Here is a 16,140-nt window from a genome sequence, read left to right as displayed (position 1 = left end):
ACTAGATACCATGTGATAACATTGTTGTGTTTTTTAAGGAAACGTGATAGCATGCAAATGTGTACGTGAATGCACCCAAATGACCGTCAATACATAAGCAAAGCAGGACATCATAAATGCATAGTATTACAAGAAGGATTACACAATCTGCAAGTTTGCAAACAAGCATGAATTGTAAGCCATCCAAAATTTGAAAGAAATTACGCCTAATTATCGTAGGTAGAAAAACAATGAATGCAAGTGACCACAATGTAAAAAAATATATGATTATCATGGCGTATAAATGAAACTATAATAATAGCTTTGCGATATTTTCATTGAATGTATGTCATATGATTTGTTATCTATCATCTAAATATATAGTTCTCTATTCAATTCAAGTAAATCATTAAGTACAATGACTTTTGAAAGCAACAGCAAAAACAGAGTATATAGTACAAACATCAATTCCGAGTGTGGCTCGTGAAAAAGTGCTAAAACATGCACACTGAACATGCAAAGCTAAAAAAAATGCAGCATCTCAAATCTGATGAGCAAACAATGTTCGACAGCATTTAGCCGGTGTAGTCCACTTTAAAACCTCAGATTGGGTCAGGGGGTTAAAGGCTGACAACACAGTTATAGCTTTGCTTTGCAATATTTTTGTCCAATTCGGAGCCTTTCAAAGGTTACATAAAATTTCCGAATTCGGTTATAATTCGATTAGTTCACCAGTTTTATGTTTTACGCAAGGATATGTCTGAGTAGTTTGATCTGATATATATTCACAGCGCGGATAGATATGACAGAAATTCAGGGTCAAAGGTCGGCTTTGTTTAGGACTTTCAGCTGTTATACGAGATTGATATGGTCGATCCCTTCGCCCTTTCCATTTTCATCCAGTAGGCCCCTGTGCCTTTTTTATAGGATAGATATCTATAAGATTCCATGTATTTTTCAGTCTTCTATGGCCAGCAGTAACTGTGATATTTGCCCTTTACCACCAACTCGCGAGGTCCTCACGGCTTGGGCGGTCGTGGGCGGCCGGGTGGTGGGTCATCCTCCCCGGAAGTCCCCTCCCCGGAATCGCCGCCCTCTTCGTCAGGCTGTTTGTTGAACCACTGGTTCATGCAGTTCTCCAGCCAATCATACCACTTCTCGTTCTTCTCCTCGTCACAGTCCTCCTCATCCTCCTGAAAATATGCAAATGAAGCCACTTGTTCAAACATTACCCTACTCGCCTCTGAAGCGTTGCCAAAAATGGCACCAGCATTACTGTCATCAATGGAAAAGGACTTAAATAATGCAATTGAAAAAATTACACTCAAGCAAACGCATAAATTTTGTTAACTCACCCAGGCGTTAGGGTAACCTTAAAGTTTGTTTTGTGTATCTTGTAAGCAGAATGTATAATCTTTATTAACGTAACTCCACGACAACAAAATCCACAAAACTTAAAAAAGACGCAACTTGAAGGTTGAAGTAATTTTGATATAGACAGCACCGCTATAAAACATTCTTGCGTGTAGTATATGGTAGATTCTTATCTCGGATGTGTACTGTGGAATGTGTGTTGCAATGCATGCTGGGAAGGATGCAATGCCTCCTTTGGAATTATACATACCTCTTGGCGCTCGTGGCTGGCATGGCGTTCGTGGCTAGCATGGCGTTCGTGGCTGGACCGCATACAGGGAGGTTTCTCGGCCCTCCGGTGCGCACGGAGGAAGAACACACCGGTGACGACCAGGGCCACGGCCAGGATCAAGACGACGGAGCTCACGGCCGCAATCTTACACTTCTTGGAGCAGCCATTCTTGCGAACCTAATATGGGAATACAAAAGTGTCATTAGATCTGCAATACAAGGCATATCGATTAAGTATTAACCCTCAAGCACCCGACCTTTTTTTGCGACTAAAATGACCGAGTGGGGTCCAAACGGACCCCAAAATGTTCCGTTCATAACATGTCAGTTCCAATTACTATCAGTGATCTTTGTGCATACATTGCTTCTTCAATGTAAGAGGAATATTTTGACATGTTAAGGTGTTGATAATTCCACCTCATTATCATAATTTATGCAAAAGATCAGAAGGACAATGTTTTGCACTAAGCCCATTCTGACCAGAGAGGGGAATTTTGAGGTCCTCAGCAAGCTTTATGTCGCATAACTCATGAACGGCTAGTGCTTAAGCTATGAAACTTAGTAATATATTACAAAATATTGTTAGAAAAATATTTTTGTCAATAGAATAAATTTATCATTATTTAGGGTTGCCATGGCAACGGAATTCTGACATGCAAATTTTTGCAAAAAAATTACAATTTTAATTTAAACAAGGTTTTTTTGGTAAATCATGCTTGTTTTCTTACAACAATAAAATTCTATGAAGTTTAATGTTATTTAATGATTCAAAATTTATAATTTATGCTAATTTCATGACGTCATTAGTCAAAATCCAAGATGGCCTCCCTTTTAAGCTAAATGACGTCATAATGTCGTCATATTAAATTGTGATGACACAGAAGTTTTTAGGAGGATTTAGTTTTACATGTTTACTACTCTCTGAAAGTTTGGTGGTGATAGGATAAGTAGTTAGGGAGTTAGACTCAAAAGTTTGTTTCAAAACCTGCAATTTTTGGCTGGGGTCCGTTTGGACCCCAGACGGACTGATCACGAACTTTCTTTATAGCTTCCACAGTATTGTACCAATCTTCATAAAAAGTTAGGAGAAGGTATAGAAGATATTGGCTGACAAAGTCACGGAAGGATTTTTTCGTCAAATAAAAAATGTTCAAATGGTACTTCAAAATTTACGCCTGGGGTCCAAATGGACCCCACTCGGGTGTTTGAGGGTTAAAATGGACTTGATGGCATTCTCTTTGAGTTGTTAGAAATGCTATATGAGCGGATTAGAAGAAGATTTAAGGATCAGCTGTCACAGACTACATATTGAAACCTCTGGAAAAAGGGCTGTACACATATTGTAATTCAAATAGAATAGAGGTAGAATGCCATTTTGTAATAGAATGTAGTTTATATGGAGAAGAGAGAATATTGAAGTGTATAGGCTTGTACAAAATATTTTCCTCTATTTCATATATTTAAGTTCTGTAAAATAAATCATATTCCTAATGAAACTCGACGAGCAGTCGATCATAAAACACATCTGTTCTTTTATCTCCACCATAACTTAAAGTTTAATGTACCTAACGATAGAGTAGTTTTTATTTTGAATTACATATGAACTTTACCTCATGATCATGTCTTGTTGTGGCCTGTACTTAGCCCGGTGTGGCAAAAATGTGCAATAAAGTTCTTCACTATGAACTATTCAAACTTCCACGGAACTGCTTCCCTGTGGGCCCAAAACTCTTCTTCAAAATCCATCCAGAAACATTTCTTCAAAATCCAGTACTGTAACTCAAAACGCATAAGTGGCCCCATGAACCTTCTTTTGTGGTGAACTTCATGTAAATAAAAAGATAAAAATAAAAACTCACCGGTGGACGGTACATCGGAGGCGCGGTTGGTGGCTGCGGCACCACGAAGTGAGACAGCGTGGCCCCGGGCTTCGGAGGCAGCGGCTCTACGGTGGAGATGGGGTTCTCCACCGAAGGCAGGTCCTCTGGTTTCACCTTGGCGTTGGTGGTCACCGACAGCTTTCCCATGGTGAAGGGAGTTCACACTGATGTCCCTCTGGAATCCTTCAGATACATAATAACATATAAACGATCAACTGATGCCAGACTTAACACTAGTTCACCTTTATCTGCGGGGTAACCGTTTCTTTAGACAAGGTGTTTAAGGATATCAAATGTTAGTATCAAAGTATCAAAGGACGGTGGTCTCAAAGTGCAATATTTCAAAGTATCGCAGTTTGAAACTACCGTCTGTCGACTTGACCCCCCCCCCCCTTATAAAACAACGGATATAGGTTACCCCGCGAATAAAGGTGAACTAGCGATAATAATACCAGAAGCCTAACAAGAAAGCTTTTAAAAAAAGCTGGCCGGGGCGCATTTGGAAGGACTACCTCAAAATTTCATGTTGTGTTCCAGTAAAATGTGCATCATTATTAAACTAGAAGTTTATATCTAAAATCTATGGGAAGTTGGCTGGAAACCTTTGTTCGCTTTATATGATGCTCTTTGCTGTGCTGCTTTTTGCTCACAGGTCTCATTTGCTTTCTTTGCTTTGTATGATGTTCTTTGTTCTGCAAGACTCTCTGTCTTCTGTTGATAGGTTTGTTTTTCTTGTTTGTCCTTGCATATTGCGCTTTGGATTGCAAGACCTTGCACTTTTTTATCATTTAAATTTGATGCTGCATTTGGTGACATTACTAATTGATTCAAGAGGCCTTCATTCCTGTTCTCTGGCATAGCACTTGGATGTTTGCTTGTGGTGCATGGCACAATGTTTTTCCCAGTACTTTGGTTACAATGTGGTGCAAATGGAAATGCTGTGTTTGGTTGTTGTAGGTTCTCTTTCGTAGATACAAACTCTGGTTTAACCAAGGTGTATGTGTGTTGTTGTTGAACTTGAAAGCAGTTTTCTGACTCAATCATAGAAGAAACATTGCTAGTCAGATTGATAATGTGTATACCAGTAGGTTCAACTGATAAGAAAACATTTTCTGCTTGTACTGGGACAACCTCAAAATTGCATGTTGTGTTCCAGTTAAGTTGTTGCAAGAATGAAACTAGATTGCTGTTTGAACTGTGCATGCTTAAAGTAGAAGTGCCATGGCTATCTGGCAATGCTGTTATGGGACTTCTGGCATGTGAGTCATAAACAAAATACTTGTTATCAGCGTGCAACAATGCTACTGTTGAACCAGTTATTCCATGTGCTGTTATGAAAAGACAAGTGTTGGATTCAGCAAATGCTGCTTCTAGGGCTTTCTTTAAGGTGTAATAAGGATAGACTGCTTCTGTGGCAAATATGTCTCCAGTGTAAGACTCTTTTATTGATACACGTACAGTATTGTTGTAAAGTTGCAAATAGTCTGGAATATCATCAACGGAGAGGAACTCCACACCAGATCTTAGTGATGGTTTTATGTAGGTGTATAGTGCATCTCCTTGAAAAAGTACACCATCAAGGTCTGTACTTGTCCAGGTAATTGCTTGTCTGCAAGTACTGTGGTTAACAACTGCCATTAAAGCATTTGCAGTGCATTGTTTGCCTCTATTATCTCCACTGAAAATGATGTCACCTTGGTGGTATTTTCCCGATAAAATAGATTCACACATTGTTCACAATATATGTGTTCTTTGCTTGACTTTATTTGCACAATGCACAGTGCTCAGTGGCACGATTGAGTCTGGTGTGTGCAAAATGCACAGTGCTCAATGGCACGATTGGTCTGGTGTGTGCAAAATGCACAGTGCTCAATGGCACGATTGGTCTGGTGTGTGCAAAATGCACAGTGCTCAATGGCACGATAGGTCTGGTGTGTGCAAAATGCACAGTGCTCAATGGCACGATAGGTCTGGTGTGTGCAAAATGCACAGTGCTCAGTGGCACAATTGGTCTGGTGTGTGCAAAATGCAGTGCTCAGTGGCACGATTGAGTCTGGTATGTGCAAAATGCACAGTGATCAATGATCTGTTAATAGGTCTCAAGGTCTAATTTGGTTGGATCAAGGACTCTCTTTCAAACCTCTTTGGTTGGATGCAAAATGTAATGCGTAGATTTCAGCAGAAGAAGTATAAATGTGTACTGTGTAAAATCTTATTGAGTACAGACTTTTGCTAGCTGTAAGTTTCTGTATATTACTGTGTCACTTGTATATATAGCAGAGAACAGTCTAAGGCGTCACTGAAACAGAAAGAAAATATTGTCTTGATCACATAACATCTTACTAGTACCAACAAAAAGCAAAAATCTACAAAAGTTCAGGTGTGACATCCTGCCAACTGCTTTGCTGATTGTTTAACAGTTAGCTTTACTAAAAAAACTATATACCGTTCCTTGGAAATATGTTTCAATGTGTCCGAATTCATGATCACTATCTTTTCAAATTGTACGTTACTCTTACGATCGAAAATGTCCTGCAGGACCTCCTGCAGCTGCATATATAGACGCACGCCCCCCTCCCACCCGCACGTAAACTGTTCCAATCGTTGCACAATAAACTTGACTGTATACCCTCCACAAAATCTTTCGTCAAATGTCGTGCTCATTTTACTCACATGACACTACGCCTTAGAATGTAATGTTATATTTTAATACATCCGAATTCCAGAAAGATAACTTTACAAACTGTACCAATTTCTGTACGATAAAAATCTCACCTCCTCCGCACCGTCAACGCCCGTGAGGGTATTTACCGGAATAACCCGAAATGACCCGGAATAACCCGGAATAACCGTAATATTTCTTGTTCCCATGGCCATATATACATTATTTTATGCCAAAATATTGCATTCTGCGATCTTAACTTATCAAAGCACACTGTATTTCGGTAGCTTTCATCCTTTATTAAGGTTATTCCGGGTTATTCCGGGTTATTCCGGGTTATTCCGCTAAATACCCGGACCCGTCAACGCTATCGCAAAATGAACCGTGCGATTTAACGACAACTCCTCAAATGTTACATGACCAGTGTTTTACTGCAAATCAAGAAACATTTTCCTTTCCTAGACTTTGCTAATGAGCGCTGCAATGTTTTCTGTACGAGTAGAGGTCATGGATAAACAGTATTCTTACAACGTTTATTTGAAGGGCTAAGAAGGGCTGAGAATTGTCGTAAAAACGCACGGTACATTGCGTTTATTTGAAGGGCTGAGAAGGGCTGAGAATTGTCGTAAAAACGCACGGTACATTTTGCGACCATAGCAGACCCATCCAAGGACGAACCATTAAACCGGGGACAAAGCCGGGCGCCTTCGGCGCCCCGGCAAAAATGAATTTGCATCAATAGTGACATGGAGTCGAAGAGTCCCGGATGACACTAGTTGCAGCCTATGCTTTATTCTACGAAATCTCTGCTATCTTTAACCTATAAGTTTTGTAACAACATTTTTGGAGCTAAAACGTTTCAAGTTTGCATGAATTCGAAGCGTTCCGAATACCATTTCAGTCTCCCATTGCACTATATATATATACACTGCTCTACCTGAACAGTACCTTACAATTCAATGTAAGAAATCTCTACTGTATTATAACATTTCGTTCACTAAAGCTCCGACAGGATAAACAAAGACTTGGCCCTATACTGTTTGGTCTGGAAGGTATACATGCTTCTTATTTTCTTTTGTCTACTCTTCTACAAAATCTGGTTGTTCGGTATTTTCATGTTTAGAAGGTATACATAGTTATACAAAAGTTACCCGAACAGAAGTACTGTCAAATTATATTGTAGAATCGTGCGTCGTAATTGCAGGGTTTTGGGCCCATACCGGCCTGAGTTCAAATCCGCTACTAATACCTAACTTGTGCTTTTTGTAAAGGCTTTCTTCACTCCAGTCAGGTGTAAAAAAAGGGTACCTGACTTCGGTTGGGAAGGTAAAAGGCGGTGGAAGGAGATGGTTGGGCTAGGCCTACCAGTACCGTTCCTGAGACATGGTGGAAAAGAACCCACAAGCTACGGTCTCAAAAAGGCTATGGGACTAGTTTTGTATTCTGCCTATTCTTTGTATGTGGCACTATCAAAATAAGTTACTAATTTGACTGCAGTGACACATTGTCACTGTCTCTGCTTTAAAGCAAACGCAAAAATCCCTATCATATACTTGCTCTACGTGCACATGACAACATATATCTTGTTCGGCTTTTTTGTTTGTATTGAATTTCATAGCCCATTTCCTTCTCACTACTGCACTCTAAACTCTGACTGCCTGGTCCTGTCTTGTTTAAGAAAGTTACCCAAAGTGAAGTACTTAGTACCTTAGATCATATGATAGATTTACGCGTACATGACAACATATATGTCAGCGTTGCAACACGGTAACTATACTAGCTGTGCCCTGTTTGCGCCATCTTTTTTTACCATTTCCTCGTTTCCTTGTGTGACTACTTGGCAGACTAGCTACCCAGCCACTCAAAACATTCGGACCTTTCCTGTCAGAATAGATCAAGCATTACACCAAGATGCTCAACACGACAAAAGGAGTGATTTTTGCTTAACTCACCTGTAAAAATCCTCTTAGCGACGTTTATCAGACGACGTTTAACCCAGCAGTCGTCCTCGAGAAATCTGTTGCGCACCTGCCTGGGAGTCAATGTAATGTAATCCTTCCTTCCTTTTGTTTTTACCAGTGACGTGTGTAGGTTTCCCAGTGTCTCGCCGAGACATTGTAACATAACACCTGTTTATGCAAGGTTCGCCTGTGTAGCCTATTTAGCAGGCTTATTGCTGGGCATTTTATGACTTTTAAAGTACGTGTCGTTTCCCCGATTATACATCAGTTCTGATTGCACGAAGTATCCAAAGTCTGCAAATAACCTGGTACAATTAAAACTGGTACACAAACAGGAAATTGCACTCTATACTAAAAAGTGCCCTGCGAAAAAGTCTGCGGTTGAGGCTAATACGGTGCCAGGTAGTGCCGAATCCAAGATGGCCGCCGTTGATCTAATGTTGCATGTCACAAGTCGACTTTTGTTGTCATAACTTGCTTGAATTTCTTCATGTTGCCTCGCTTACCAAAATATTCGAGGATTTTGCTCAATTTTCTGTACTTTCTGACTAAAATATAGGCCAATCGTGTCAGAACTCTTACTTTATTAGAATAACAATAAGCTTTATGATATGATATCCGTTATTGCAGAAACACGAATATAACGTTAACGGGGGGTGCTGTAACTTCGGATGTGCTGTAACTTCGGATTAATTTTTGATTGTCCCTTTATGCAGAAATGAGGCATGTTTGTATTCATCAATAGTGCTGAATAAAATCGCGAAGAACCCAAGTTAATGCACACAGCTGTCGTCTGGATGAAACACGGTTTTGTTTACAATAATCGATTTTTGCGTAACCAAGGAATTTGAGCATTTAAAATGGCTACGTTCGAAACAAGGTCACTGTGTAGTGGCGCCTCTTACATTTTACTTACTCAACAATCACCTTGCAAATTTAGTTGTTTTAGACATGAGGCATACAGCTATACAAAACACCAATAACTTGGGTACTGGGGAGTTTATCTGGCAATCAAACTGACCTGAAATTACGAAGTAATCGTGGCGTCGAACGCCCTCCCCAAGTTACGTCACGGTCATATCTGTTGACCGCTGTTCGAAATGTACCTACAACAGTGCAGGCACCTCTGGTCGCGCGGTACATAAGTCAAGTAGGGCTCGCAAATCGGTAAAATTGCATTTAATCTAGCTTATACACGTCGTATAAACTTGAGTTTGAAAAATCTCAGTGACCGGCTGACGAAACACGACGCGACTGGATCATTGATGTAGCAAACTCATGTCTGCATGAAAACTTAGACTCACATAAAGTTCGCGACAGGCTTTGAAGTCAGCGCGCGGCCCGCCCATCTGACAATATGCAAATCGCTGAGTGCATCATAACACGAACATAATTGAAAGTGAATTTCTCATTGCTTGCCCAAAAATAAACCAAGTAAAACACAGCTAGCGGTCCCCCAAAAAATCGAGGATTTGGTTCAAATATATCAATGACTTTGCACTGAACTGATGGAGGGATTTGCCGCATACTTTGAGATCACATGCGGTGCCGTGCAGGGGTCAGCATATCTGTTTCCGGTGTTAACATGCCTGCCGACACTTTCGGCATTCTTGTAACAAATTTGTGGCATTTTGTGCGCTCATACTCAAGAGCCATGGGTGTGAAATGAAGTATTTAGTCTCATCGCCAAACGAAGCAACAGATCGTCAGCGTTGAAGTGACTTGGAATGCAACAAGCGGCGTAAACAATCGCTAAGTTACAGCGGGCCTTGCATTGGCGGAAATTTACGCACGGTCCAAAAATACGAACCAGAGGGAAGCTGAAGTTAGTTGACACAAAATTCTTCTTTCTGTTTTCTTAAAATTGTTCCAATGAGTCAAAGAGAAACAGAGGTATTTGTAATCCGAAGTTAGGGTACCCTATTTAGAATGGAACAATGTGGAACGCAATATTTACAACAACAATTTTCTGTTTTACCGGCCGAGATTCATGGTGTAAATCGTGCACAGATGATGTAAAGTAAACTCCTGAACGGAAAATTCCCAAACACCACCACTCTCGTTTATCATTAGTCAAAACGCAACAGTTTTTAGACAACTGACACTGATACAATTCGATGTCGAACTCGTTAATTTACGTCCGAAGTTACAGCACCTTCCGTTACAAGACAGTATAAAACTACGACCACAGCTAACTTGTGATTTTTCAAGTTAAATCCTAAAAAAACTCCGGACCAAGGAGTAAAAGGAATCTTTGGCATTATTGAGAAATCAAAGAAATCTTTCCCCATCCACTAGAACACTTGAACAATCTCTATCCTTATTGCTATACTCCATTTTGTAGCCTAGTAACCATACCACCGTGAGCTCGCCGCTTAATATCTACGGTGCTGATAGCTTTGCCCGCCCGTCCAGTTCAATACCGCACGCCAAACGATTCTTTCGCGGGTTGGTATTATTCTATATCCCTGGGTGGCGATACCCCGAGAGCCCGGCTAGAAATGCTGACAGAAACTGGCCTCTTCTTAGCTAACTGGGTCCTTAAAAGGGTTTAATTTCTGATTGATGGATTTCGGCACGCCATATCGCTCGTCTATGGAGGCACTGTTTACACCTGTCTCAATGCACGACACAGGGTAATCACATTAAGCTTTTTATCCGGTAGAAAGCACGGCATTAAAAGGCTTGGTGTTATAAATCAACTCTTAATTCTCGTTGTTATATGTTTTGAGCTAGCAGTTTGTAAAGAATCAGAGGGGGTATTTTAGGAGAGGGGGTATTTTAGGAGTGGGCAGATTTGAAAATAATTCTATTATTACATGCTTTGCCTTAGAGTAGGGCTGGGTATCGGTACAGCGTACCGGTACAAAACAGGTTTTTCTTATTGGACCGGTCCAGAAAAACCGGACCTGAAAAAATTAGGTGGACCGGATGTTGGACCGATTAGAAAATTAACATATTATTTTATAAGGCATCATACGTTTTGGCGCTTGCAGTTAGAAGAAAATGACAAGAGTGAAGTAGGGTAGAGTTTATAGTAATTTCTACCAATGTTTACAGTCAATCGTACAGGTGCAGTTAGCGTTGTAGTATTTTAAAACGCCAGTGTTATGTCTAATACTCCACCAAACAGATTTCTTTGTAGTGAAATGGACCATTGGTATGAGTCATACTGAATCAGGTCCAGGTTCAGGTCCGGACCTGGACCTGATCCTCTGGACCTGAACTGGACCTGGACCTGAATTTTCTGTACCGGTACCCAGCCCTACCTTAGAGACATTGCTTGTAGAACCTATTTGATTTAAAAACGACACAACAGAGAAATTTTCTTTTTTGATATGTATTGCACATACGGCTTGCAATGTAATATTGGAAACTCATCATAGTACTCATTTAACAAACTGTATCGGGCCGTCTTAGTATAAACCATGGCAGTGATTACCCATACGGTATTCCTTTCAAACCTTGTTTTACTTGATGCGCTCAGTTTGCGACTTATAGGTCGCGAATAATTTTATCGTCGTTTATCGTACGACTTTAATTCATGTATCATTTTCAAGCAGATTGTGGTAGAACTAACCTCCGACAGGGTTACCTCCGACAAGGATCTAAGACAGACTTTGAGACATGGTTGTAGCCAGCCTGAAATTATTTTCAGTCCCCTTGATTTTGAATGGGAATCCTATCGAGCACCGAAGACATGGCGTGACGTTGCGCGTCATTTCTAGGGGGTCTGGGTCCCAGAAAATGTTTAAATCAAGACCCTCTGAAACACTATTTCCTGCATTTTGAGGTGCAAATTTTGCTTGTAGACTAAGCTGTTCAATGGCATCTGTTTTGGTGAAGAAGAACACATGGGTTTCATTTTTTTATGTCTTTACATATCAATTTTTGTCTGTCCCAGGGGACGGAATGGGCAAAACTTTTTCAGTCCCCAGCTGCAAAATTCCTTCAAAGGAGTGACGGACAGGTGCTGGCTACAACCCTGCTTTGAGATACAAACAGGCCAGCTGATTTTTAACAACACGTGTACGTCTATTCAAGTATGCTCTCAGATTGAGATCGTACAGCGTTCTTACGACGTTCGTAGAATATAATGCGACCGGGCCCTTAGAGTCTAGAGAAATGAAGTTTAAACCCACGAAGTTTAAAGCCTGCTCAATAAAAATGCTTTACATATCTCCTTCCTATTAATGTTTTGCTCTTGCGAATATCGTCAAATTTTTGGGGCCCAATTGTCACATACTGGATCATACTGGGCCTTAAAATTCCTCATTTCTGTCTCTCGCGATCAAATTTGTTATCTTCAATGTTGTCGCTGTCATCCTCCTCTGTTGTCCTTCCACCCATCTCTCCCATGACGTCATCAAGTATCTTGTCGCAATCGTTATCCTAAAATTATAAATTTTATAGGATATCATAAGCAAGGAATGTAACAATGTTGTTTCAAAACTATTCGATTCCATTGGACCATTCTTTTCAATGTCACAATAGAGTATTAAATAAAGGTAGCAGAACACAGTTTCCGTCTTATGGGGATTTCTAGTTAAAGGTGGTATCTCACTGCACTTGCGTCAAGCTTGCGTCACTGCGGGGTTCGTTCATTGCGTCAATATTTTGTTATTTTCTCCGATTTTTTATAATGTAGATATTGTGTAATACGTTAAAGTATGACTTAGAAGACGACAAAATACACAAAAGGTAAGTAAGAAAATTCGTTCTTTATCCCTGAAATTCGATATCTTTCGAACGCCGGAGGGACGCAAGCTTGACGCAAGGGACACAGGGTGACTGACTTTGACGCATTACAAATGTAGTATGATGCACTTTTGTAATACCAAAAAAAAAACTGTTTTTGTTATTAAGATTTTTTTTCAATCCTTTCGGCGTATCGCTTTCTGGTGCCCACTTTGTAACGCCGCTCTGCTGAGGTCAAATAACTGCAGCCGGCTCACAATAGAAAAGCAGTTGCGCAAAGGAGCGCATTTATACACGAAATAGAAAACATTGACAATCCAAATCATACGTACTCAAAGTCGACACCTCCTTTGACGACGCAGCATAGGTTATATCTGGCTGTCTCTCAAAATTGCAAATTAGGTTTTCTACCCAGCATTCAACATTTATATCCGTACTGCGTTATCTACGTAGACCAGCGTCATAGACCCCTGGGGTCGCGAATAAATACTGTGTTCTGCTACCTAAAGGCATACATTTTACTCTCCTGGTATCTATCCATGCTCTAGACCAAGATACGTGCAGTCAAGTCTATACTAGGTATACCCTTTTCGAGTACAGGGAAGAGATCACCAAAGGAATTTTTCAGTGCAATTATACATTGTTAACCATGCAAAAACAATCACTTAAAAACACATTTACCTACATTTCAAGACCGCAAGTCTTTACTCTCTTCTTTGATAACTTACCTTGATCCCTTTGTTCCTACTTTGCTCACATTCCAGAGTTTTGCCAGTCATTTGCCGGCTCCACAGCATCACACAAACGAAGGCCAACAACACGAGCGCCATGCACACGCAGAATGTCCCTATACCGGCGGTGGTACAGCCTCCCTTGCTGCGGGCCTAGACATATAAGACATCAAAGTAAAATCACACTTCTGACACACCAAAAATCAAAGATGTCTGTGAAATGTATTTTCATTTTTTATGAATTTATTGCTTTCTTTATTATTATAAATTTCTCTCTGATTTGTTTTGTTTTGTTTAATTCATTTTACAATGGCTATCATAAGTCATGGGCATGCATGTACATGTAGCAAGACATTGAAGAGAGGAAATGAGATAACCAATTCTGGCGCCTAGGTCTTTCTAGAACCTTTGATTGTCCCTTTTTTTAAGACCCCTATAGAGGGAGGCTTCGTATAACACAATTTACCGACGTGACCAGCATGCAGAAAAAAAGCAACAGACCCACAGAAAACAAAACCTCCTGTACTGAGCTAGCCAGAAAACCCTAAAATATGTCCCTGACACAACAGATACTTACCGCTGTAGTCCTAGGTATCGGCTCTGGCACCGCGACGCTGGTCTGAACAGCAGCTGGCTCGATGGAGAGTGACACCGCGGAGCAGGAAGCCGGAGTAGGAGTATCCTCCGTAGACGTCTCCTTCCCACCAGTATCAACCGTTATCTTTCCCATTGCGACAGCGTTTTATGGCATGTGCTTCTTTCCAGCTGTGAGCTATATTGGAGCAAAATAAAACGTCAACGTTATACGCAGAGTTCTTGTTCGAACTTAGCGTCGAATGGCCACGAGGTTAGGCTAGCGGACACAAGATCAAGAGGTCCCGGGTTCAATTCATGGCGTTTAATGATTAGACATTTTTGTTTGTGAAAATCTACGCAGGTACAATGGGTTCCTGACTTCAGTTGTGGAGATAAAAGGCGATGAGGGCAAAGAGATGGGCTTTATTTGCCTCCCAATACCGTGTCCAAGATCTAGACACAGTAGATAGCAACTTATCTCCAAACAGATCATGCGATAGTAAGATAGTATCTGGTGCATGGCTAATGAAACTTCTCTGCCGGCTAAACTCCTCCCCGAGCTTATGATACTATCTTGATCTAAGGGCACAACCCGCCTTACGTGCATTTTAATCTAAGGGCACAACCCGCCTTACGTGCATTTTAATCTAAGGGCACAACCCGCCTTACGTGCATTTTAATCTAAGGGCACAACCCGCCGCACGTGCAATTTGTCCCAACGTTGTTTTGGGAGGCCACGTCCGCCACGTATTTCTAAAAACGTTCAGGCTGTACAGGGCAGGCGCGTCGCAGCCCGATGGCACACAAAGTTTAACCTGCACGTAAAGGTTCTACAACATATCTGCGTGCTCCAAAATCCGTCGGATTCCCTACGAGTTCGGAGGCGGTACTTACCACTTACGGATCCCAAAAGATTGCCCACGTTTTGGCACGTACACAGCACGTATTTGTACGTACGGCGGGTTGTGCCCTTAGCTTTATGCAACCGCAAGATCTGCTTAGATTAGATAACTGACCCTACGGCCCCATAAAGGCTAATTACTTTAACTATTTAGGTTAAAAATAGTATCTGACTCAATAGCTTTCTGGTGATGAACAATTTGGGATGATGGACGTTGACGATGTGACGTCAATACATTAATTATTGTATTCAGTAAGGGTTACGCTGCGTGTTTTAATATTCTGTTGTTGGCACGCTAGTATGACTCTTCTGAAACCTCTTTGAATTGTGACTTGCACGAACTAGAAGAGAATCATATACAAAAATAACTTCATACAAAAATTCACGAACGCACACACTCACAGAAACACACACACACATGTGACACACACACACACATATACACACACATACATGGAGAAACACACAAACATACACACACGCACAAGGACACACACACACAAACACACACATACACGGAGAAACACACACACACACACACACACACACACACACACACACACACACACACACACATATACATGCATACACAGAGAAACACAATGAAAGAAATATTACCCTTGCTGCAGATTGACATTGACTTTCCTGGTCAATTTATAACCAATTTAATATTTTGCCAGATTCTATAATCTATAGTCCCAAAAGTCATGTGGGTGGAATAGTGGCCCTACTAAGGGACAGGTGAGGGACAAGTTATTTAGGGACAGTAAGTCAATGGACGGTAGTTTCAAACTGCAAAAATTTGATCATATTGCAATTTGATATCAACCTGATTTTCAAGACAGTGATTATAAGTTACCAAACAAATAAAGGTAAAATAGCGTTACTCAAAAAACGTTTGCCATTACCAAAAGAAATCCTACCTTGCACTGGCTGTCAATTTCCAAACCGTCCCTCTTCTAATGTTGCGAATATCTCTCTAAATAACTGCGTAGTCGTTGGCGAGGTTGTTTGGCTGATGACGTAAAATTTAATTGCACAACAATTGTACAAGGTCTTCTGCCGCATAGCAACAACAAGTCTATATCAAGCTAATCTACCCTACATA

The 16,140-nt window shown here is 40.7% G+C and overlaps 2 protein-coding genes across 2 annotated transcripts in view; both read right to left on the bottom strand.

Annotated features, from left to right (window-relative positions):
- LOC118414804 overlaps nucleotides 1–16,140 on the bottom strand; it is a 1,072,569-nt gene that overhangs the window by 407,331 nt on the left and 649,098 nt on the right. The gene's annotated exons all lie outside the window — the stretch shown is intronic.
- Nucleotides 7–8,260, bottom strand: LOC118414842. The gene is made up of 4 exons (XM_035819106.1): nucleotides 8,118–8,260; nucleotides 3,483–3,686; nucleotides 1,604–1,801; nucleotides 7–1,172 (listed from the first exon to the last, which is right to left on the bottom strand). The coding sequence occupies exons 2-4, from the start codon at nucleotides 3,648–3,650 to the stop codon at nucleotides 999–1,001; spliced, it is 540 nt and encodes a 179-aa protein (XP_035674999.1). The 5' UTR covers nucleotides 3,651–3,686; nucleotides 8,118–8,260; the 3' UTR covers nucleotides 7–998.

Source organism: Branchiostoma floridae, chromosome 4 (genome assembly GCF_000003815.2).
Source record: "Branchiostoma floridae strain S238N-H82 chromosome 4, Bfl_VNyyK, whole genome shotgun sequence".
Classification (NCBI taxonomy): Eukaryota; Metazoa; Chordata; class Leptocardii; order Amphioxiformes; family Branchiostomatidae; genus Branchiostoma; species Branchiostoma floridae.
Note: the sequence above shows the minus strand (reverse complement) of the source record. Positions and strands in the feature narration are given on the sequence as shown.